Genomic DNA, 24,976 nt, shown 5'->3' with positions numbered 1-24,976 from the left:
ATGCTGAGCCTGTCTTTGCTCAAGCTGTGGTCGTGCTGGCTCTGAGCGGGTGGAAGGGTGAGGGGTCAAGGTGGGGCCAGCTTCCCGGAGTTCCGTCAGCAGCGCGCTCAGGGCCCTCCACCCACCTCTGTTCATTGACGCGATCTGATCTGTTCATTCTTGCTTTAATGCTGTCCATCATTCAGCCGTGTTTCGTGCACATCACCCTTCTCAATGTTCTGTCTTAGCTTCTCAAGGGTGGGGGCTGTGTCTCTCCTCCCTTCGTATTCAGTCAGTAGAATTCTCCCTCTCTCTCTCTCCCTCTTTTTCTCTCAATTGCTCATTCAGCAGCTATTTACTGACAGCCCACAATGTGCCAACTGTTGTGTTGGGAGGGCAGGGAGGAAACAAGGGGACAGCTGTTTGGAGGAGTCTGGTGTCACAGATGGACAGTCTTCCCAGCACTCACTTTTTTCTGCAAGCCTGTTTCAAGAATCTGCCATGCAGGCAGGCCCAGCTGGGTATGACCCAAGAGTGACGGAACAGAAAAAGCTCCTACACTCGGAGACGCGGGGCTGAGTTGGGCCGTCCAGTAAATGCACAAATATGTCATCACATTCTCTCTATCAGCGCTGGGAAGGCAGGGGCCAGGGTGCCAGCTTGAAAGGACAGAGGAGCGAGTGAACCCAGAACCGAAGGACGAGGAGGGGGCAGCGGGCACGCCGACTGTGGGACAGAGCGTCATCACAGGGAACGGCAGACGCAGAGGTCCTGGCAAGGGGAAGGGCTGGGAGAAATAACGACACTGCCATGTCATGAGTGCCAGGAAAGATGTGTGTGTGTCGCGTGAAAGAGCATCTCAGAGAAGGGGGCTGGTTTTTTTTGTCCCTTGATTTCCCCCAAGTTGTACTGAGGTACAGTTGATACACAGTGCTGTAAGTTTAAGGTGTGCAGTGCTCAGTTCCGTTCAGTTGCTCAGTCGTGTCCGACTCTCTGCGACCCCATGAATCGCAGCACGCCCGGCCTCCCTGTCCATCACCAACTCCCGGAGTTCACTCAGACTCACGTCCATCGAGTCAGTGATGCCATCCAGCCGTCTCATCCTCTGTCATCCCCTTCTCTTCCTGCCCCAAGTCCCTCCCAGCATCAGGGTCTTTTCCAGTGAGTCAACTCTTCGCATGAGGTGGCCAAAGTACTGGAGTTTCAGCTTCAGCATCAGTCCTTCCAAAGAACACCCAGGACTGATTTCCCTTAGGATGGACTGGTTGGATCTCCTTGCAGTCCAAGGGACTCTCAAGAGTCTTCTCCAACACCACAGTTCAAAAGCATCAATTCTTCGGCGCTCAGCCTTCTTCACAGTCCAACTCTCACAGCCATACATGACCACTGGAAAAACCATAGCCTTGACTAGACGGACCTTTGTTGGCAAAGTAATGGTAATATTTTTAAAATATTTATCTAAATTTTATTTTGGTTTTAATCGGAGGGTGATTGCAATGTTGTGATGGTTTCTGCTGTGCATCCACATGGATCAGCCGGAAGCACGTCCCCTCCCTCTTGAGCCCGCCTCCCACCCCATCCCACCCGTCTCAATTGTCGCAGGGGACCGGCTTTGGGTTCCCTGTGTTGGATACAGCAAATTCCCACTAGCAATCTGTGTTACGTGTGGTAACATATGACCTTCTTGGCTTCTTTCCAGGATGTCCTCCCTTATATTTCAAGTTACCCAGGTCCTTCGGGCCTCATCCTCAGATCCCCTCTGTTCTCTGAAACGCCTTCTCACATCACTCCAGCCCACGCTGCTTCATTCTCTCTTAAAACCCAGTGGTAGTTCTGATTCGTACCCTTCCTCTGTAATTCACGAATCGTCCTCGTGTTCTTTCGTCCGCTGAACTTCTCTCTAGTGCATGTCAGGAGTTCTCTGCTCTGGGAGATAACAAAATAGACAGAGGAACGTCCCTGGTGGTTCAGTGAATAAGAGTCCACCTGCCAATGCAGGGGGCACATGTTCAATCCCTGTTCAGGGAACTGGGATCCCACGTGCTTCAGGGCAACCAGGTCCTTGCTCCTCAACTAGAGAAAGCCCAAGCGCCACAACGAAGACCCAGTACAGCCAAAAAAAAAAAAAGAAAAGATGGAACCTGCCTTCCCTGGAGGAAGGGAAAGAGACAGAGAGCAGACTGTAGTCGTGACGAGTGATGCACGTTACTCTATAAGTACGTTGAGGGCAGTGCTAGCCTAGAGGAGAGAAGGTCCGCTCTCTTTAGAGGAGCTCGAAAATGTTTCAAATACAGAATATAGCACATTGGCTGGGTTTTGAAGAATGACTAAGGTCTTGTCAGATGAAACAGGGGCATAAGGCAGCTGGGAAGGACACTCCAGGTCTCGAGAACAGCAGTCGTGAAGTTCCAGAGACTTGAGGCTTGATGTATGTGGATCAGAACAGACAGGACATTTCGTATATGAAAAACATTCGTGTCTTATATGAAGTTGTAACATGTTGTTGTTTAGCTGCCCAGTCTTGTCCAACTCATTTGTGATCCAATGAATCGTAGCCCGCCAGGCTCCTCTGTCCATGGGATTCTCGAGGCAAGAATACTGGAGTGGGTTGCCGTTTCTTCTTCCAGGGGATCTTCCTAATCCAGGGATCAAACTCAAGTCTCCTGCATTGCAGGCAAATTCTTTCCCACTGAGCCGTATTTTTTTTCCTGGCTAGGTGATAAAGTTCCTTGACATTTACCCAAGTCCCTTTACAGAGCAGGCACTCTATTATAACCCTGGGATTGTCCCCAGCATGCAGTTTCCAAGCCAGGGGATGTGTAGACTCATGCAGTGGGACATGACTGGCCTTGCTTTTGTGTTTGCCTAGACCAAGGATGCCCTTTTCACAATTTTGCATGACCTGCGACCCCAGGACCATTTCAATATCGTTGGGTTTTCCAACCGGATCAAAGTGTGGAAGGACCATTTGGTGTCAGTTACTCCCAACAGCATCAGAGATGGCAAAGTCTACATCCACCACATGTCGCCAAGCGGAGGTAAGTATGTCCTGCTTTGCCTGTTTGCTGAGACGCGATACAGGAATTTGAAAGTTGACGCTGATCACAGGAAAGGAGATAACAGGAGAGCTTTCCCCAGGAGCTTGCTTCTCCTTTTCTGGGCACTGAACTAAGATGGTCAAATAAGTTACAGGGGAAATACCTGATAGGTTTTGGAGCCTTTCCTGGTTTATCTCACAGATCCCAAACAATGCAGCTCTTTTTGTAAATCGGTTTTCGGGGCCAGGAGTGAAAGCCAAGTGGCTGATTCAGTGTTTTGTGTGTTTGAGTGTGAGAACCTTAAGGCAGCAGATGGAGCCGCCCCCCTGAGCTGTCGGTCCTCCTGGACTACAGGTGGCCTGGGAGATGCTCTAGGTGGAAAGGTGATGGAGCCTTGGCACCCTCGCCTGGGGGTGGTGCCTAGGTAAGGACGCGGATGAGGGAAAAGGCCAGAAAGAGCTCTGAGATGATCTGAGACTCAGGACAGTGTGTTAACAGCTGTGCTGGCTGTCAATGCCATCAACCCTGGACCCAGATCTTACTCCCGCTGTCGACTCGTCCTGAGGACAGTGGGCGCCTGGTGGAAGCTCAGTATTGGCATGTTTACTGGACCTTCACCATCCTTCCTAAAGGCCCATAGAGACACTGTCTCCTGGGGGATTCAGGTGATTCTGCTTTTGCGATCTGGAGACGTAAAACACCCGGTTCTGTCCATCCTCTTCCATCTGAGTTTCTCATCACTCATATGTTGGTTATTTTCCGTCCAAGGCAAAGCTCTGGTGTCCCAAATGAACTTCGGAACTTGATCTTGTGTGAATGGAATTTTGATTTATGGATACAATGGGATTTCCTAACAGTTTCCACAACAGTGTGATCTAGGAATTGTTTTACTGGTTGAAGCGAGAAATGAAAGTTTAGAGTTAATATTTTAGTGATGATCCTCGGAAGGAGGTTGGGAAGTCTCTGAGGAAAGAGACTTCCCTTCATCTTTGTTTAGCCTGTAGTTCCTGGAGCCAAATCAATGGAAAAGACCCTGATGCTGGGAAAGATTGAAGGTGGGAGGAGAAGGGAATGATAGGATCATATGGTGGATGGCATCACTGACTCAAAGGACATGAGTTTGAGCAAACTTCAGGAGATGGTGAAGGACAGGGAAGCCTGGTGTGCTGCAGTCCATGGGATTGCAAAGAGTTGGACACAACTTAGTGACTGAGCAACAACTTGGCATCGCTCCTGACGTACAGTATCTACTTAAAGAATATGCATTAAAATGAGTTTATTCAGATGCTTCTTACTATTGGAATGCTATGTGTGTGTAGGGGGGAGCAGGATAAAGCTTTAGAAAACAGATAATGTGTGTTATGCCCTTTTGGAATCTAAACCTTAGAAACCACACTGGTTTCCTTTTTTATTTTTATTTTTTTTGGTCTCAGCAGTTCATTGACCCAAGCTCTGCAGAGGAACAGAAAGTTAATCTCTCCTCGTCAGGAGATGAGCATGGATTCTGAAGCCAGACTGCCTGGATTTGAATCCAGCCCCACCAGCTATGAGGCATTTAACCTCTACCTCCTTCTCTTCATCTGTAGAATGAGGATATAATGGACTTTTTTAGGATGAGTTAAGATATTTAAAGTACTTAGAACAGTGGCCGCACACAGGAAGTCTTCTCTAGCTGTCAGAGATGGCCATGTGGGGGCTTCCCTGGTAGCTCAGCTGGTAAAGGATCCGCCTGCAATGTGGGAGACCTGGGTTCGGTCCCTGGGTTGGGAAAACCCCTCCCCCCCCGACCCGAGGAGGGCATGGCAACCCACTCCAGCATTCTTGCCTGAGAATCCCCGTGGACAGACTGGCAGGTTTTGCAAAGAGTTGGACATGACTGAGCAACTAAGCACCACAGACATGGCCATTTTTACCCGAATAGACCCTCTTGCTGGTGCACTGTGGTCCTTTAATATCCCTGGGGGAGCTCTCAGTGGAGTGGTTGGGACTCTCTCAACTCTCCGCGGGAACTCTCCCGTTGTCTTTCCATTTTTTGTTTTTATTTGGCTGCACCAGGACTCACTCACATCACGAGGCGTTGTTTAGTTGTGGTATGCCAGCTCTTAGTGTTGGCATGTGGGGCCTAAATCGCTGACCAGAGATTAAAGCGGGCCTCCTGCCTTGGGAGCCTGGAGACTTAGCCTCTGGACCACCAGGGAAGTCCCAGCCCCCGCTGCCCACCCCCGTTGTTAAGTGTGCAGGAGATGCCTCAACTTAACAGAGATTTGATGCCAAGCCCTGCTGTGCCTGGCGTGAGAAAAGCTAAGCACATCCTTTGCCTGGGGCTGTCCCTGGCTTTAAAGTGCAATGAGAGATTTGGCATCATCGCTTAAGTTCTGGATCAAAGAGGAACTAAACACCTGCCTTCTGGTCCATGTCCACACCTTCAGAGGCAATGAAGCTAGGTGAGGCTTTCAGAGAGGCAAGCGGGTGAGCCCAGGAAGTGCTGCGAGCTGTCTCAGCTGTAAGTTCCCCTTCCGTGTGGACCATGTGTGCATCTTAGAACGAATTAGTGAAGTGTTTGCACAGCCACAGACAGCTATATTTTCAGCCAGAAATTCTGCAGGACGTGAAGCAACGGGGGAAATGTTCTGGTTCAATCAAATATGGTAGATTTTGCAGGGAGATGAAAAAGCACACCAGTCAGGTGGCAGGATGGTGGTAATGGGTACACAGCTTTATACATTTACTAAAAATCATTAACTGTGTACTTAAAATGAGTGAAATATTTGGTCTGTCAAGAAGGACCCTTAAAAAAATAACCACTGGGGTCAGAAAAAGGAAATGGGTGTTCACGTCAGCTGTCAGAACTCTCGGCTTCTCTGGGCAGTGGTAGAGCAGCTGCAGCAGGGTTGAATGAAACTCTTAGAATCTAGAAGCCTCGTGTTGCCTGGTAGATTTAACTTCCACCCGCCACCCATCTCACCCTACCCCAAGCAAAATACCTGTCCAGCATCCAGGGCAGACAGTGTCCCCTGACTTTAATCAGAGCTGCTAGTGACAAGCGTGTCTGAATTAGAAATGGCAGGGGTGGCGGGAGCTGTAAGCTGGACAGCCTTTGCTTGGTGGGGTCCTTATGAACAGGGGAGACCCTGAAGAGGCAGGAAGCCAGAAAGGCAATACCAGCAATAATCATTAAAAAAATAAGTGAGCTCTCTAATCCTCGTCCTCCAGCCCCAGGCCACACGGGGCATCCCCGCGAAGGTCTCCACATTCCCACCTCCAAGCTCGGTGCTCCCTGCTTCCCTCTGGGGTGCGTTCTTTCTCCAAGTCCCTGCACCCAACACCCTCCTGCCCTTTCAAAGCAATTCTCCGAAAGAGGTGCAGATCGGTCATGCTAAGGGAATGGAGACACCTAAGCTGAGGCCCCTATCAGAGGCCCTCGTGTGCACTCTGTGACCCCGTGGACTGTAGCCCACCAGGCTCCTCTGTCCATGGAATTCTCCAGGCAAGAATACTGGAGTGGGCTGCCATTTCCTCCTTCAGGGGATCTTCCTGACTCAGGGATCGAACCCACGTCTCCTGCATTCTTTTTTTTTTTAATTGGAGGCTAATTACTCTACAGTATTGTAGTGGTTTTGCCATACACCGACATGAATCAGCCATGGGTGTACATGAGTTCCCCATCCTGAACCCCCCTCCCACCTCCCTCCCCGTCCCACCCCTCAGGGTCATCTCAGTGCACCGGCCCTGAGCACCCCGTCTCATGCCTCGAACCTGGAGTGGTGATCTGTTTCACATATTATAATACGCATGCTTCAGTGCCACTCTCTCAAATCATCCCACCCTCGCCCTCTCCCACAGAGTCCAAAAGTCTGTTCTTTACATCTGTGTCTCTTTTGCTGTTTCATGTGTAGGGTCATCGTTACCATCTTTCTAAATTCCATATATATGCGTTAATATACTGTATTGCTGTTTTTCTTTCTTACTTCACTCTGTATAATAGGCTCCAGTTTCATCCACCTCGTTACAACTGATTCAAATGCATTCTTTTTAATGGCTGAGTAATATTCCGTGGTGTATATGTACCACAGCTTTCTTATCCATTTGTCTGCTGATGGACATCTGGGTTGCTTCCATGTCCCGGCTATTGTAAAGAGTGTGCAGGCGGATTCTTTACCCCCTGAGCCACCTGGGACGCCCATCAGACACCTTCAGGACGAGGTTATATAACTCTGCACCATTCCTATGCATCTGCGGAGTTTCTAGCCTGCCTGTGTGACCTGGAGAGAGTGCAGGGGGCTGCTCTCCCCACCTGTCACTCCTGCAGGTACATGGGAGGGGTGTGAAGATGTGTCCAGGTGAGGGAGGCAGCGAGCCTCCAGCATCGTGTTCTGTGTCCCGCAGGCACGGACATCAACGGGGCCCTGCAGAGGGGCATCCAGCTGCTTAATGACTATGTGGCCCACAACGACATCGAGGACCGCAGCGTGTCCCTTGTGGTCTTCCTGACAGACGGGAAGCCCACCGTCGGGGAGACCCACACCCTTAAGATCCTCAACAACACCCGGGAGGCCACCCGGGGCCGGATCTGCATCTTCACTGTGGGCATCGGGGCCGATGTGGACTTCAAGCTGCTGGAGAAGCTGTCCCTGGAGAACTGCGGGCTCACGCGGCGAGTCCACGAAGAGCACGACGCCCGAGCCCAGCTCATCGGGTCTGTGGTCTGCCTGTGTCCTCAGGGCGAGGGGAGGGCAGGGGCGGGCTCAGCGGGAGGCCTGGACGTGAGGCTGGACCCCAAGTCTGCCTGTGTCCTTGGGATGGGGAGGGCAGGCTCAGCAGGCCTGGACACGAGGCTGGAGCCCGAATCTGATCTATACGTCTTAAAATCAGGCTGATCTGGGTTCACATTCTGGCCCTGCCTTATGACTTTAGGCCTTAAGACCCTCTGTGCCTCAGCCTTCTCACCTGTGACAGGAGGATTCTGGCCGGATGATAGAATTTAATGAGAAAAACCACGTGAAGTATTGGCAGGACTGTTAGGGATTCTTGAAATTATATTCTGTGAAGACTTGTTAAGATTAATTAGGCTAGGTAAGAAGGAGCATGCATATTCACGGAATATGCAGCAGTGTCTATATCCTTCTGAAGGTCAGTGTCCTCCTGCATCTAAATACTGAAGGTGGATTACCCTCATTCACACTGTGTTACTCCAGAAGCAAAACTGAGACCAGTGGGTGGAGCTTGCAGGAAGGAAAATGGTGATTTACTGCCAGAAGCTCCCTGGTTCTCCTCAGATCAGTGGACAAGAGACAAGGGAGCTTGTGGGGCAGTGAGTTCCCCATCACCAGTGGTATTCAAGCCTCTGCTGCACGGCCTCCTGCCTGAGATGTTCTGGGTGGAATGTTGGACTTGGCTGCTTCTAAGATCAGAACTGCCTCCCCAGCAGCCCATGGTTTCCTCTAAGCCCTGTCCTGCTTGCCGCCTGGGCAGGCCCTGATTCTCCCCTCCATTCCTCCTCCCCAGGTTCTATGATGAGATCAGGACCCCGCTCCTCTCTGACATCCGCGTGGATTATCCTCCCGGCTTGGTGGAGCGTGCCACCAGGACCCTGTTCCCCAACTACTTCAACGGCTCGGAGATCGTAATCGCAGGGAAGCTGGTGGACAGGGCAATGGACCGGCTGCACGTGGAGGTCACGGCCAGCAACAGTAAGAAGTTTGTGGTGCTCAAGAAGGATGTGCCCGTGGAGCCCCGGAAGGTGGGGATCGACGTCCCGCAGAGCCCCAGGCCCAGGGGGCATGGCCAGGAGGAGCCCAACCACCTGGAACGTCTCTGGAGCTACCTGACCCTGAAGGAGCTGCTGAGTGCCTGGCTGCAGAGCATCGAGGAGCCGGAAAGGGAGCGGCTGAGGCAGGAGGCCCAGGCGCTGGCCGTGAACCGCCGCTTCCTCATCCCTTTCACATCCATGACGCTGAAGTCAGCACCGCGGACAGAGACCCCAGAGGCCGCCTACGGCATGTCCAGCGCATCTGTGGCCACTGGACCCGAAACGGTGATGCAGAGCCTGCGAGGCACACGCCTGCAGCCAGGTGAGCGTATACGTGGTTCAGTGTGGGGACCCACACGGCCCTTTCTGGCTGCTTTTTCAGGCCAAGGTCCTCTCTTATTTTCTTGTATCATAATTTTTATAATCAACGTTCTATTCCTGCAGCTCCTAGCTAGCAGTGGGTTAGCTTGTGTTTGTATTGTTATTATAAACCGTGGATCGCTATAGAGAAGTTCAAGGAGGTAAAGTCAGTCTATTGATAAATCATCAATATTGAGTGCCTACCACGAGCCACAGGAATGAACAGACAAGTAAACAAATGTTCATTTATAAGTGCCTTTCTATATATTTTTAAAAGATTTATTCATTTTATTTTTCTGGCTGTGCTGGGTCTTCATCGCTGCACGTGGGTTTTCTCCAGTTGGGGAGGGGGGGCTCCTCTCTAGTCGCAGCGTGCAGGCTTGTTTGCAGTGGTTTCTCTTGTGGAGCGCAGGCTCTAGGGCACACAGGCTTTAGTACTTGCTGCACGTGGGCTCAGTTGTTGTGGCTCCTGGGCTCTGGAGCACAGGCTCAGTAGTTTGGCACACGAACTTAGTTGCTGCACGGCCTGTGGGATCCTTCCAAGTCCGGGCTCAAAGCAGTTTCCCCTGCATTTCAAGTCTACTTTTTATCCAGTGGACCACCAGGGAAGCCCACCTTTCTATATTTTTAAACACTTCAATTATGTCATTTGATGCTTATGCTTGATTTTATATAGATAAAAATAAAATTTATATGATAAAATTTTATAGGTACAATAAAATGAAATTTTACTACATATTGTATTTTATTATTCAGTCACTCAGTTGTGCCCAGCTCTTTGTGAGCCCATAGACTGCAGCACGCCAGGCTTCCCTGTCCTTCACTATCTCCTAGAGTTTGCTCAAACTCATGTTCATTGAGCCGATGATGCCATCCAACCATCTCATCCTCTGCTACCCCCTTCTCCTCCTGTCCTCAATCTTTCCCAGCATCAGGGTCTTTTCCAATGAGTCAGCTCTTCGCATCAGGTGGCCCAAGTATTGGAGCTTCAGCATCAGTCTTTCTAATGAATGTTCAGGGTTGATTTCCTTTAGGATTGACTGGTTTGATCTCTTTGCTGTCCAGGGGACTCTCAAGAGTCTTCTCCAACACCACAATTTGAAAGCATCAATTCTTTGGCGCTCAGCCTTCTTTATGGTCCAACTCTCTCATCTATACATGACTACTGGAAAAACCATAGCTTTGATTATACAGACCTTTTTCAACAAAGTGATGTCTGCTTTTTAATATGCTGTCTAGGTTTATCATAGCCCATGTCTTGTATATTTTATGAATTTTACTGCTCATGTTTTTATTAAAATTGTATTTTTAATGATTTTGTTTACAACGAAATAAATGAAATTTTATTTTATTATAGATATTATTTAAATTATATAGAATAAATTAAGTTCTATATAAGAGAATTCAGAGTTGAAACAGAAATTTTTTATTATCTGTCCCCATGCTATTTTTCAGGGGAAATTAGTAGAAACAAGAATGAGAGGGACTTCCTTGGTGCTCCAGTGATTAAAAATCTGCTTTCCAATGTGAAGAGCACAGATTCAATCCCTGGTCAGGAAACTAAGATTCCCACATGCCTCGAGGTGCAGCCAAAAAAAAAAAAAAAAAAAGAATGGGAAAAAGGCAGGAAAAGTAATTCAACCAAAGCAAAGGGTTATATTCTCAGTAATATCTGCTTGTGGAAAACAGCACTTTTTTCATATGTGACGTTTTTATTAGCTTCCTGCCAGGTTCACATGTCCTAAGGTGAGGGAACTGACATGCACCCAGGCCTCGCATGATCCTCAGATCTAAACTCTGAGAATCACCTGGGCGTGGTGGAGAGAGCACAACCTTAGGATCCAGACTGTTTCAGCTCGTGGCATCTCCTCGCCAGCTGTGGCCTGGGGCAGGCTTCTGAACCTCTCTGAGCTTCTGTTCTCTCACCTGTAAAATGCAGATAGTGGTGTCTTTCCTGAAGGGCTGTTGCAAGGATTAATGTGCAGCATCTTAGGTACAGAATGAGGGTTCTGCACATGTTAGATACCCTCTCCCATGAGGAGTGCAGAACTAGAAATTTAGCGAAAAGTCCAGACCCTAATGTAGAGGCGAAAAATGCTACATCACGTTTTTAGAAAGAGTGGAGCTTGTCTTGGCAAAACTAGGACAGTATTCATTCTGGTGAAAAGGATGAAGAATAAGTCAGTTGCGTGGTGCTATGAGTTCAGGCTGCAAGATCTGTGCCACATCCAGGGAAAATGGCTTTTTTGCATAACATCTTGATTTGATGTTAGTAACTCAAATTTCTGCAGCTTCAGGAGATAGCAAACTCGTAAATGACACAGGACTCAGAGGGCCAAGAAGACAGATGAGGAATAACCAACTGATTGAGCAAAAGGCTCGTTAGATATAAAATTTTCCTGAAGCATCAGTTAGTACTCAGGACAATTTCCTCGTTTTGTTTAAAGCTCTGATGATTTTTTAATTTTAAGATTTTTTGAGTGTCTGTGACAGTTTAAGGCTCCCAAAGCGGCATCCAGACTGAGCTGCCACTTCTCCCCTGTGGTTGACCTGATTCTGTCCATGTCCTGCTTATGAGGGGTCAGTTAGAGAAGGGGGCACTTAAAAACATTCAGAAACTATGATCTTCATTTTCTGGGTGCAGAGATCAATGAAGCACAAGCATAAGAGGAGCATAAGCTTGTTAATACAGACAGCTTGAAACAATATATTAACTTTATTTTATTGACAGAAAGTAATTTACTTTTGGGTTATTTTTTAATATTTATTTTTGCCGCTGCTTTGTGAATTGTGTTTACACTCACGGCTCTAGACCTGGATTGCCATGATATCTTTTTCTTTTACATTTTTGTATCCTTTTGGTTGTTGTAAAGTGCTATTTTATTTAAAAAAATGTTAAATAAAATTTACCATCATAACCATTTTTCCATTCTTTTTTTAAAATTGAAGCATAGTTGATTTACAGTATGTTGTTGCTTTCTGCTGAACAGCAAAGTGATTCGGTTATACATATATCAGTTCAGTTCAGTTCAGTCACACATATACATTCTTTATTTTTAGTCTTTTCCATTATGGTTTATCATAGGATATTGAATATAGTTCTCTGTGCTATACATTAGGGCCTTGTTGTTTATCCATTTTATTTGTAAAAGCTTATATCTGCTGACCCCAGCCTCCCACTCCATCCCTCCCCTGACGCGCTCCCTCTTGGTAACCACCATTCTGTCCTCTGCATTGTAACCATTTTTAAGTGTACAGCTCCGTAGTGTCAAGTATATTCACATCATTGTGAAACAGATCTCCAGAACTTTTTCATCTTGCAAATCTAAAACTCTGTTCCCATTAAACAATTCTGCTTTCCCCCTCCCCCACAGCTATAGAATATTTTCTGTATTTTTTCCTATCATATACACAGAAATCACAGCCAAGAATATTATTTTAATTTATAAGGAATAAAATAATTACCCCTCCTTATGTTACACCTTCATTTTGTGTTGGGAGGCCAAGCTCCTCCTGTAAAACAAATGTTTTAAAATTGTCACAAATGTATCTGAAAGCTGTATTTGACTCATCTCAACTCTCTATACCTCTCACTTCCTCCTCTTTAATAAATAACAATGGTGGGTCTCTTCTTTCTCCTCTCTAGGACCTGCTGTCAAGAAACCATACAACCCAAGGATTAAAATCTCCAAAACATCAGGTAAAGGAAAGAAATATGCTTGTGTGTGATTGAGAGTTGAGATATTTAGCACTAAGATGACCAGGAATTCCCTGAAGCCAGTTAGATCAGCTCATAGAACAAGATGTGAGGACCTATATTTATATAGCTCAAGTCTGCAGCGTGGGGGCAGTTCTCAAAACCCCGACTGTCATTACACCATCACCTAAACTCCACAGATAACACAGCCTAGCAGGAGCCCTGGTAGAAGGATGGGTTGGACAGAGGCACACGTTCATCATGATTGACTTGAAAAGACATTTGTCTTTAGAGATCTGAAGTATGCTCGCTTCCGGCTTCTGGTGTTGCAGTTATCTGCCACAGTGCACACTTTGTAAACATTATTATTCTATTATTTTCATAATCCTTGGCTTTAGAAGGGAAGAGCAGATAACGATACCATAAAATTTCTCTTGGCCAGCTTCCTGGGATTATAATAAAAATCTGGATGGAATAATGACCCAAGCCCTGCGTTTTGTTCTTCAAATGTACACATCTGCCTTTGTAAGCCTTCCTTACTGCCTTGCTGATGATGTACTGGGCATGCGGGTTCACGTAGCCAGGGACATTCTGGAGATTAGCTCTGGGGAGAGGAAACACATCGTCCCCAGTGGGTAGGGTGTCATTCCTTTGAGCACACACGCATTATGGAATGCAAGAAAACTTTCCTCTTGGATACTGAGTGGAGTAATGACTTCCAGACCGCTCCTCTCTTTTCTTGGAGCAAGCAGCATCTTCCCTTGTAAAGGAATTTGGTAGACTGAGTACAAATGCTGTGGAGTGAGCACAAGACGCTCTCAGAGAACCGCCACGCAGTTATATGCGTGCCCACAGAGCGCCAAAAAAATGCACTTTCATCTTCAGTGGTTGTCATTTTCTCATCTACAAAAGACCAGTGCCTTGTATGTCTTCATTACATTGTCCTTCACGGGATGCTTGAGGCAGTTTACAGTGAGATCAACCAGATTCTTCCAGAGGCCCCTCTGAGTCAGGCTGGGGACAGAAGGGGTTTCTCAGCAGTTCCTCCAAGACCCTTAACTGGCTCACAGCTTGAAAACACTGAGCTCCTGGTCCACCACCCCTCACCGTATACAAATGGTGGAACGTGTGCATAGACAGGAAAATCAGTCCTGTGCACGCATATGCGTGTACACACGAAGCAGAGGGGAATTCGGAAACATGCTGTGCTTGGTGTATAGAGAGAAACGAACCCTCCAGTCTTGTGGGAAAAGAGAGCTGGTGTAGACTCTCAGGAAATATTTTGTCTGTACGGTGAGAGGCAAGGCCATCCGTCTTTAGCAGAGGTGAAAACGAGGGGAACAGGCGAGGAGCGGGGGTCAGCCAAGCTTTGGGGTCTTATCTGCGGACAGAATTTTGAGAGCAGGACAGTCAGTGGGACCCAGAGGATGAGCTGCCACGGTCGCTGCTGGCTGGCCTCCTGCTGACTCTGTGTCCTTCACTTGTCACCAGCTCTAAACTGGGCTCAGTCATTGCCACTCACGCGAGGGCTGTGTCCGACTGGCGCCGAGAATGTCTCTAGGGCCGGGGCTCTCCAGAGACAGGACAGGAAGTTCTCATCCACATCACTTAACTAGGCTGGCCTAAGCGTGACAGAAGGGGTTAGGAGCAGCCACAGAGGGAGCTGAAGAATGTGGGCCCAGTTGTCGTGGGGGTGTAGGGTGAGGCCCCCTTACCTCTGCAGCTCAGCTGACTGCAGTGTCGTCACAGGAGCATTGGATTTGAATTTAGGGACCTGTGTTCAAATATTTACTTTCCACAATCTACCTGTGTAGCCACTGCATCGCTTCATCTCCCAGGCATCTTCCTCGTGTTGACACGGAGGACCTGCCGTTGACAGGATTAAGTCAACAACACAAGAGAAAATAGGAAAAGAAGTGCTTACACAGAAAGGTGCCCAATAAATGTCTCTTCTTTCTTTTTCTCTCCCGTTCTTGCCCTGGCCTGGCAGCGGATGGAGACCCCCACTTTGTTGTGGATTTCCCCTTGAGCAACCTCACCGTCTGTTTCAACATTGATGGAGAACCCGGGCACATCCTGAGGCTGGTCTCTGATCACGCAGACTCTGGTGAGTTCTGCCTGGAAAGTAGAAGATCTTGCATTTGCGGACTAGAAATAAATAAGTCCTAACCGTTGCATTTTACCCCACTCCTCATGGTGTCACGGCATCTGGTCCCACCGCTTTATGGCAAATAGATGGGGAAACAGTGGAAACAGTGACAAACTGTGTTTTGGGGGGCTTCTGCAGATGGTGACTGCAGCCATGAAATTAAAAGACACTTGCTCCTTGGAAGAAAAGCTACGACCAACCAAGACAGTATATTAAAAAGCAGAGACATTATTTTGCCAACAAAGGTCTAGTCAAAGCTATGGTTTTTCCAGTAGTCATGTATGGATGCAAGAGTTGGACTATAAAGAAAGCTGAGCACCAAAGAATTGATGCTTTTGAACTGTGGTGTTGGAGAAGACTCTTGAGACTCCCTTGGATGGCAAGGAGATCAAACCAGTCCATTCTAAAGGAAATGAGTCCTGAATATTCATCGGAAGGACTGATGCTGAAGCTGGAACTCCAATACTTTGGCCACCTGATGGGAAGAACTGACTCATGTGAAAAGACCCTGATGCTGGGAAAGATTGAGGGCAGGAGGAGAAGGGGACGACAGAGGATGAGATGGTTGGAGGGCATCACCGACTCAATGAACATGAGTGTGAGTAAACTCCAGGTTTTGGTAATGGACAGGGAGGCCTGGCGTGCTGCAGTCCATACAGTCGCAAAGAGTCGGACATGGCTGAGTGGCTGAACTGAACCGAATCTTTGCGTTTTACCCCACTGCTCATGGTGTCCCGGGGTCTTCAAATCAGGAGGAGTGGAAACTAGTGGATCAGAAATGCTGTGTCAGGGCCACAAGAGAGTTTTTGGAACAAAAGCAGACAAACATGTCAACCCCCTTTTATTTTCTATTTTTCAACTTTTTTTTCACTTTTAAATTTTTATCAGAGTGTAGTTGATTTACAATGCTGTTTTAGTTTCAAGTGTACAGCAAAATGAATCAGTTCTACATATACATATATCCACTCTTTTTTTTTTTAAGATGCTTTTCCCATATGTTGTTGTTCATTCGCTAAGTCGTGTCTGACTCCTTGCAACCCCATGGAGTGCAGCATGCCAGGCTTCCTGTCCTTCATTATTCCCGGATCTTGCTCAAACTCATGTTCATTGAGTCCGTGATGCCATCCAACCATCTCGTCCTCTGTCATCCCCTTCTCCTCCTGCCCTCAATCTTTCCCAGCATCAGGGCCTTTTCCAGTGAGTCGGCTCTTTCCATCAGGTGGCCAAAGTATCGGAGCTTCAGCTTTATCAGCAGTCCCTCCAATGAATATTCAGGGTTGATTTGCTTTCTGACTACTGGTTGGATCTCCTTGCAGTCCAAGGGACTCTCAAGAGTCTTCTCCAGCACCACAATTCAAAAGCATCAATTCTTCGGTGCCCAGCCTACTTTGGGCTCCTTTTCCCATATAGGTCATTACAGATTATTGAGCAGAGTTCCCTGTGCTTTACAATAGGTCCTTGTTGATTATCTGTTTTATATATAGTCGTGTGTATCTTTTGGCGGAAACCTACATCAGCTTCTTCTACCCAGGACACTGGTCACACATCATGTACGCCTTCACACATTCGTTCATTCGTTCACTACGCAGAGTGGTCCCTGCGTGAGAGCAGAAGTTCTCGGTTCTAGAAACACAAGGGAAGACGGAAATTCTAATGAGATCCCTTCATGTGGCAGTGGGGGCAGTTTGTCTAACCGCTGCTCTCTTCCCCTTCGCCTTTGAGGTGTGACGGTGAACGGAGAATTGATTGGGGCCCCTGCTCCTCCAAACGGCCACAAGAAACAGCGCACGTACTTCCGTACCATCACCATCCTCGTCAACAAGCCGGAGAGATCTTACCTGGAGATCACCCCCAGCAGGGTCATCGTGGATGGTGGGGACAGGCTGGTCCTCCCCTGCAACCAGAGTGCGGTCGTGGGGCGCCGGGGGCTGGAGGTGTCCGTGTCTGCCAATGCCAACGTCACCGTCAGCATCCGGGGCACCGTGGCCTTTGTCGTCCTCCTCCACCTCTACAAAAACCCAGCCCCTTACCAGCGCAACCACCTGGGCTTCTACATCGCCAACGGCCAAGGCCTCTCCAGCAACTGCCACGGCCTGCTAGGTAGGTGGCTGATTCCCATGCCCGTCACAGCACAGAGTTCAGTTTCCCATGGTGAACCTGATGCTGCCCGTGCCTTGCATGGCTGAGAAGTTCCCCAGAAGTGTGGTCTCCTTTCCACATTTTTGTTTTGGCTCTGCTGGGTCTGCAGGCTTTCCTCTAGTTGCGGCCAGCGCGTGCTGCTCTCCAGTTGCCACGACGCTCGGGCTTCTCACTGTGCGGACTTCCCTCGTTGTGGAGCACAGGCCCTGGGCGCGTGGGCTTCAGTGGTTGTGGTGCGTGGACTTGGTTGCACCGAGGCATGTGGGATCTTCCCAGATCATGGATCAAACCTGTGTTGCCTGTGTTGGCAGGAGGATGTTTAACCGCTGGAGCACTAGGGAAGTCCAGGAATGTGGTCTTTATGTAGCTTATGAAAAGTCTATTTCTTTCTCTCTTTTTTTTTATTTTTAACAATTTTTTTGTGACTTGCCTGGTGGCTCAGACGGTAAAGAATCTGCCTGCAATGCAGGAGACCCGGGTTCAGTCCCTGGATCGGGAAGATCCCCTGGAGAAGGCAGTAGCTTCCCACTCCAGTAGTCTTGCCTGGAGAATTCCATGGACAGAGTTGCTGCAAATGGCAAAATTTTGTTCTTTTTCACGGCTGAGTAGTATTCCATTGTATACAGACCACATCTTCTTTATCCATTCATCAGGTGACGGATACTCAAGTTGCTTCTCCATCTTGGCAGTTGCAAATAGTACTGCTGTGAACTTTGGGGTGCACATATCTTTTCAAATTAGTGTGAAAAGTGTATTTCTTGCTTCATGACTACTTTCTAGAGTAGGAATGAACTTTACTAATTTTCACTCACCTTCAGGGAGAGGGAGCAAAGAAGTGGGGCATCCTTCTCTTCATCCCTCTCTGGTTCTTTACTCTCAGGGAGGCCATGCAAACACAGGGCAGCCCACAGCTCAGCACCCAGTGGGCCCGCTCTGCCTGGCTTCCCTCCGCGTGCCATTGCATGTGGGCCCTTTGACCACAAGTAAGGAGGGAGCCACTGCCAGGGCTGGGTTTAGAAAGCAGGATTTCCTGGCCCTCGCGCTGGAAGTCTCAATGCAGCCTGCCTGACAAGTGCGAGCTCCTCTAGTGGACGCGGAGCTCAGGTCCCTCGACCTTTGTGATGTCCTGGCTTGACCTGGAGAATTCTGACGCTGCTTCCCACACCCACTAAGTGCATGTATGGACGAGGTCGCCGGGCGGGAGGAGGGCGGGGAAGACTGGACCCTCCTCTATTTATCCACCCCCATCTCGTCCTCCTGCCTCAGTAGGAGACTGGGTATCTATTTTTATTTTGTAATTTTTTAATGTTCATTTTTGGCTGCGTTGGGTCTTCGTTGCTGCTTGGGCCACTCGTTAGTTGCAGTGCTCAGGCTTCTGATCGCAATGGTCTCCCTTGTGGCCGAGCACAGGCGGCAGGGCGAGTGGGCTGCGGGAGTTGCGGCTCCCGGGCTTTAGAGCACAGGCTCAGTAGTTGTGGAGCACGGGCTTGCTTGGTCTGAGGTATGCAGGATCTTCCTGGATCCGGGATTAAACCAATGTCTCCTGCACTGGCAGGCGGATTCCTTACCACTGAGCCACCAGGGAAGCGCCTGGTTTTGTTTATTTAAATATTTACTTAGCTGCACCAGGTCTTAATGGCAGCTTTTGGGATCTAGTTCCCTGACCAGGGATCGAACCCAGGCTCCCTGCATTGGGAGCTTGGAGTCTTAGCTGCTGGACCAGCAGGGATACCCCCTGGGGAGTCTCTGTTTGCAGGCAGGGCATCTTTCCTGTGTTGGCTTCCAGAAGTGGAGGCTGTAGGTCTCCCCTCCCTACACCCCTCCAGACACTGATACAGGTGCCTCTGGGGGGGTCCAGCCCAGGATGGCAGGCATCACCTTAACAATGATGTCGTACTCCCCTTCCTGTGGGTCCCACCTGGGCATATGTCGGTCACCAGCACCCGAATCGAAGTTAGACGTTGTTCAACTGCATTGCTTGCGCTTGACCTAGACCTGATGTCTTTTGTGCCCTCTCAGGTCAATTCCTGAACCAGGAGGCCAGACTCATAGGGCTCAGCAAGCGCCCTGCGCATCCTCCGGTTCCCGAGGCAGGAGAGAGGTCTGAGGCCGTCCTTGAGGTTAAAGGTCGCCAGGTCCCGGTGGTCTGGAAGCAGAGGAGGATCTACAATGGGGAGGAGCAGGTGGACTGCTGGTTTGCCCGGAACAACGCTGCCGGCCTGCTTGACGGGGAGTACCAGGGCTACCTGGCGGCCCATCCTTTTGACTCCGAGACCGCCTTCGGCCCGGGCCCCTCCCGGGGACTCTGACAGCAGCAGCCGCATGCAAGAGTGCGTGGCAGGGGACCCCGTGGTCTGGTTCTTGGCTGGTTCAGTCTGGTAGCCACCGCCCTGACCTCAGCCCTAGTGGTGGGGAGGTCTGCCGTCTGCTTGAAAAGAGAGTGGGATCAGGACCTTGAAGGGAGGAGGGGAATTTTCCCCCTCTCCTCCCCCTCCCTCATCTCCAGCAGCAAAAGATGGTGGCACCAAGGGGCCAGTCACAGCTAAAAGCAAGTCTCTGTCTTGTCCCAGCTGGCCTGTCCATCTCACCGCCAACCCTAAGGTGACTGATGAAGGAAGGTCGGGTCTGTTTTCTTTGCGGAAATGGCCAAGTTCGGGCACTCTGCTCTGCGCCTCATACTAATGCTTAGGGATCTCTCTTCCTAGCCTGGCTGTGTCCTCCAGACATGCGGCCAACCTCTGCCTCAGGGGAGCCTTTCCCTGGCCTCAGCCCCCCACCCCCACCCCCTGGTATTGCACACAGCATGCAGACTGGATCATTGTAAACCACTCGGCCTGGCTTTAGCAGAGGATTTTCTTCTGCCTTGATGTCTCGCCCTTGAAAATTTGTTTTCATTTAAAAAAAAGATCAATTCAAAATAGAAACGCTGCATTCCAGATACCAACATTCTTCTAACAGGCTCTGTAAACCCCTTGTCTTTTGCTGGTGAGATTCTATTTATTCCGGAAAGCTGATAACACACAGGGCGGCCCACGTGGGAGTATTTCACTGGCCCGTCTCGGAGCTGGAGTGCCGTCCAGCTGCACGATGAATCTTCCATTTGGCTCTTCCAGCCTGGTCCTGCTTCCAGCCTGGTTCGCTCGAGGTCCCCAGGAGGTGATGAGGCAGGCTCTTGCAGAACTGTGATGGGGAGGGATTGGGTCAGCACAGAGCCGACCTACAGGGATCAAACTCTCAGCAGGAAGCATGGACAATGGGGCCCACATCCCAGACCCAGAGGCCGGAAGTCAGTATGAGCGAGAGGCTGGGGACAGATCTGATTCCATCAGGACAGGTTACAGTCAGGGGTCGGGGGTGATATCAGAAGTCAGTGACGTCACCCTCCTTCTTGCGGGAGCTGTGAAGCCTGCTGCATCATCAAGGTGATTAGAGGCGGGCAGTGGCCTCGGGACCTCTTTTCTTGCCCCCAGCTTGTGCTCCACTTGGTCTTCTCTGGACCACAGAGGTTGTCCTGTAAGTCTGACCCTCACAGCAGTCGGAGCACACGTGGACACAGAGGGCCAGAACAGCCAACAGTGGGGGAGGAAAGACTTGGGTCAGAGAAATGGAATATTTTAAGGCCAGACTGAATAGAATAAAGGCTTTTGTGCTGGTTTCATGGAGGTTCCGTCCAGGACGGAGTGACTCTAGAACTTCCATGCCATGTGGAAGCCGGAGCACTAAGAGAGAAATCAGAGTTAAGAAAATCGCTTATCATCTTGGCCCTCCCGTATGTGAGCAGCAAATTGACCTGCCGGTGTTTCTGTGGACCAGGCGACTGCAGGAGGTGAAGGTAGTGCCGGGACTGAGCCGGGGGCTGGGGGCTGGGGGGCGGTGGTCGGTTCTGTCTCAGAGTCTCCGAGCCGCTCCACTCTGGGAACCCACTAGACCAGAGCTGGCAGCTATGTTATTTTTGACTCAACTCAGATGCCTATTGTGCCCGTGGTGTGAGCGCACCAGTCCAGGCCGCTGACAGCTGAGTCCATATTTCAGAGAGAGAGGAGGAGCGGGAGGCGGGCCGGCAGGGGCCTGGGCAGGCTCTGCAGGGTCCTTCCTGTTCCATAAACCTCGGCCCCAGCTGGGCAGATGACCCTGCGGCCGTGGGGTTGTGTTCCAGGCTGTGTGTTCCAGGCGTGGCCTCAGCTGCAGACAAGACGAGAAGCTATTCCTACGGGACTAGCTACTTCCCTTACTCTCCTATTCAGGGGGGGAAAAAAATCCATTTTGTAAAAGTATTAGGTTGAACTTTCATTTTAACGTTTTTACTTTAGACACATCCCACTTTTCTTTCTCCTTCTCTTCCATTGTATACCTTTTTTTTTTTTTTTGCAAAAGTATGTATCAGGACATTTTCTGTTTCAGCCAGAGACTATGAGATTTGTGGGCCCCAAACTTCACACCAAAGTCATACTTCAGGTTTTTTTTTAAACTTGATTGAAAAAATGTTATATTTTCTGTTGGTCACGTGTGTGGTGAAGAGCAAGATCTTTTCAAATAATCGTAAGTCCCCTGTATACAAATGAGTCCCATTCTGAGGGTGCATTTGTAAGTCCAGTTTGATCAGCAGCCCAGGTGACTCCAACAGAGTTAGCCCAGGTACCCAACTAACACAGTCGGCTGTATGGGACTGTACTATAATAGATTTATAATGCTTTTCATGCAAATAATGCATAAAAAACAAACACAAAAAATAAAGCAACTATACTCCAATAAAATTAATTTTAAAAATAATTTTTTAAGAAATGAGACATTTTTAATCTTACAGTATAGTACCTTGAAAAGCACAGTAGTACAGCTGGCATACGGAAGCACGTATAAATCTTTAAAAGCGCACAAGCTCACAACTTGAAGGTCTGTATGTAGAGGACTTACTGTAAATGCAGTGGCAAGGAGGGATTCTTTTCTGGGGGGTACATGGAGGCAGGGGCAGGTGGGCAATTTCCCCTACATCGTACGAGACCTAGAGCAGGGCCGGGCTGAGTCTCCAGAATCCATTCATTAGCTTTGACACAATGTCGTCGTCTGGACAATCATTTATTTTCCTTGAGTATTTAAAAATAAGGTGGGGTCAGGGATACTCAATGAGCAGTTCAATGAGCTTGAGAAGTCCGTTGCAATAATGAGGGTTTACACCTCAAGTTACGACATCACTAATGTCGACAAGTCCTAACTTGCTAGGCTGGGCTCTAGAAAGTCTCCACCCCTGGGTTCCTAATCCCCTCCCTCGTCTGAAAAAGAGAGGCATCTCCATGTGTTCTCTTCAAGGGTCTCCAGATGTAGTTTCACATTCCCTGAATAAAATGGACTGAAGTTCTGTCCTCATACTAGATGCTTTATCTTCTGTTTGCCTTTTCGCTGGTTTACTAGTTTAGGATGCAGGGCATATGTGTTGGGAGGACAACCCTTCCTGAACCTCCATCACCCTGGGGAGCATGGTGCTGGTCTCTGGAAAGGGAGAGATATCACCTCTGTTTCTATCAGATGAAATATTAGATCTTTAGTTGAATCATGTGTCCCCTCAGGTGGACTAGGGACAGGTTTCATTTTCTTTACATTTATATCTTGGCTGTGCTGAATGCTGTGGGCAGAAAGTCTGTGTCCCTCCAAATTCATATGCTGAAGCCTAAATCAAACCCCTAAGGTGATGGCACTAGGAGGTGGGACCCTGGGGAAGGGATGAGAGTGTGAGGATGGGGCCCTTGTGATGGGATTGGTGGTTGGTGGTTTAGTCACTCAGTCGAGCCCGACTCTTGTGATCCCATAGACTGTAGCCCACCAGGCTCCTCTGTCCATGCAGTTCTGCAGCCAAGGATACTGGAGTGGGTTGCCATTTCCTTCTCCAGGGGATCTTCCTCACCCAGGGATCGAACCTGAGTCTCTTGCCTTGCAGACAGATTTTTCACCAGAGCCACCAGGGAAGCCCTTTGTGATGGGATTAGTGCCCTTCTAAGAAGAGACATGAGATGGTTCTTCTATTCTCCACCCCGTGAGCACTAGAAGGAACACCTTCTAAAATCGAGAATCGGGTTCTCATCAGACACCAAGTCAGCTGGCACCTTGATCTTGGATTTCCCAGCCTCCAAAATTGGGAGAAATAAACGTCAGTTGTAGAAGCCACATTGTCTATGGCATTTTTTTTTTTTTAAGATTTATTTGTTTGTTTTTGGCTATGCATGTACCTCATTGCTGCAAGCAGGCTTTCTCTAGTTGTGGCAAGTGGGGTCTCCCTTCATGGTGGTGTGCAGGCTTCTCGCCGTGGTGGTTTCCCTTGTTGCGGAGCACAGGGTCTGAGGCGTGTGGGCTTCAGAAGCTGCAGCTTGAGAGCTCTAGAGCCCAGGCTCAGAAGTTGTGGTGCACAGGCTTAGTTGCTCCGAGGCATGTGGGATCTTCCCAGATCAGGGATCAGACCCGTGTCATCTGTATCGGCAGGAGGATCTTCTACCACTAGGGAAGCCCCTATGGTATTCTTGATAGAGCAACCTGAGCTGACTGAGCCGCTGACTCTTTTAAGATGCGAATTCCTTTTCTTCCCTTCAAGCTACCCTGAATGTATACAAACAATGTTATTACTAAATCCACAGGACTCTTGGAACCATTCATGCATGATCCAACCAAAATAAACAGCAAAAAAAAGAATAACACAGCTCAGCAAACACTTAGAATTGTGACTTTAAATATTTATTCTGTTCAGTTTAAAATAACAAGTAGGGCACGAGCTAGTTCACCTTCAAGAAGCATTTTCCCTCCACAAAAAATTTGTAAAAGAATAACATCTGAAAACAAACAACACCCTGGTGTATTTGTTTTGAGGGGAAATGACGAGAGAGAATAAAACTTGTTGATTCTAACTACACTGTTTGTAGACATTTCTGAATTCCATAGAAATATATGTACATCGAGCAAGTGACTTGACACTGGAAGAATCATGTGGAAACGGCAAATTGCTATATGGAACAGCCAATATACATCAGCCATCTCTGACCTTTTATAAAGCAGACAGATTCATAGAGAAGTGCCTTAAGCGCCAGTCCCTTACCTTCCAGGGGTGTGAGCATCCCAACCCTTCTATCGCCTTCTTCTTGGGTCATTCACCTGCCCAAACTGCCCATTCCCTTGCTCAGGACTTCTTCCACTGGCTCAGGGCATTGGTCGATGGTGGTTCTGGCATTTCTACCTCCAGTTCCTGCGGTCCTGCCAGATTCTGCTTAGGTATTAGATTCTGAACCAGAACCAGAGCAGACCTACAGAAGGAATGAGACATCACTGGGAGGCTGTGCTAAACAGAAAACAGGCCAACTCCGTATCTCAAGGGGATGAAATCAACCTCTCCCGGCTTTGGCTTCGGCTTTGTCTCTAATGAAGGGGCTGAACAAGGTAACGTGCTCAGATCCCATGATCTTTATTTTCTGATGGCATGGAAATCCTACCAGAGAACTCTGCAGAGGCCTAGCTGTGAAGGGAGAAGGAGGTGGGGAAAACATTCCAAAGATGGAGTGTATTCAGCTGCAAGGAAGAAGCACATATTCAGAGGCTCCCACAGGAAATATCTGAAGCAGCTGGGGACAGCTTATGACTTGAAGTCATCTTCGTGCTCCGTTCAGTCTCGGTCAGTTTTGACCGGTGCCCGGTAGATTCGGGGGTTACTGAGACCCCACGGTGGTTGATGCTGGGCGGGCCTGCAGACTGCTCTCTCCCTGCGCCCTGGCTGGGTCTGTCTCCAGCCCCGCGTCCTTCACTTGTGCCCGCAGGTATGGACGCATCGGGAAATCACAGAGTTCTGCCGTAGGTCCCTTCAACCAGCCGGGTTCCTGCTGGCCTTTAGCAAA

General features: G+C 48.9%; 1 protein-coding gene across 4 annotated transcripts in view; it reads left to right on the top strand.

Moving 5' to 3' along the window:
- The window catches only part of ITIH5 (inter-alpha-trypsin inhibitor heavy chain 5), an 85,565-nt gene extending 61,598 nt beyond the window's left edge, over positions 1–23,967 (top strand). Inside the window, exons 8-15 of one of the 4 annotated variants that reach the window (XR_008200483.1) lie at positions 2,894–3,017; positions 7,404–7,713; positions 8,523–9,088; positions 12,773–12,826; positions 14,814–14,930; positions 16,695–17,072; positions 19,131–20,533; positions 23,041–23,088. Coding sequence is in view for 2 of the 4 variants with exons in the window: in XM_052650954.1 (XP_052506914.1) it covers positions 2,849–3,017; positions 7,404–7,713; positions 8,523–9,088; positions 12,773–12,826; positions 14,814–14,930; positions 16,695–17,072; positions 19,131–19,420 (1,884 nt within the window). In the remaining 2 variants the exon portion in view is untranslated. Of the gene's footprint in view, positions 1–2,848; positions 3,018–7,403; positions 7,714–8,522; positions 9,089–12,772; positions 12,827–14,813; positions 14,931–16,694; positions 17,073–19,130; positions 20,534–23,040 lie in introns of all 4 variants that reach the window. The other 3 variants (XR_008200482.1, XM_052650954.1, XM_052650955.1) reach the window with 3 other exon arrangements.
- Positions 23,968–24,976: the final 1,009 nt, after the last annotated feature.

This window comes from Budorcas taxicolor, chromosome 13 (genome assembly GCF_023091745.1).
Source record: "Budorcas taxicolor isolate Tak-1 chromosome 13, Takin1.1, whole genome shotgun sequence".
Taxonomy (NCBI): Eukaryota; Metazoa; Chordata; class Mammalia; order Artiodactyla; family Bovidae; genus Budorcas; species Budorcas taxicolor.
This window is presented reverse-complemented; position numbering and strand designations above follow the sequence as displayed.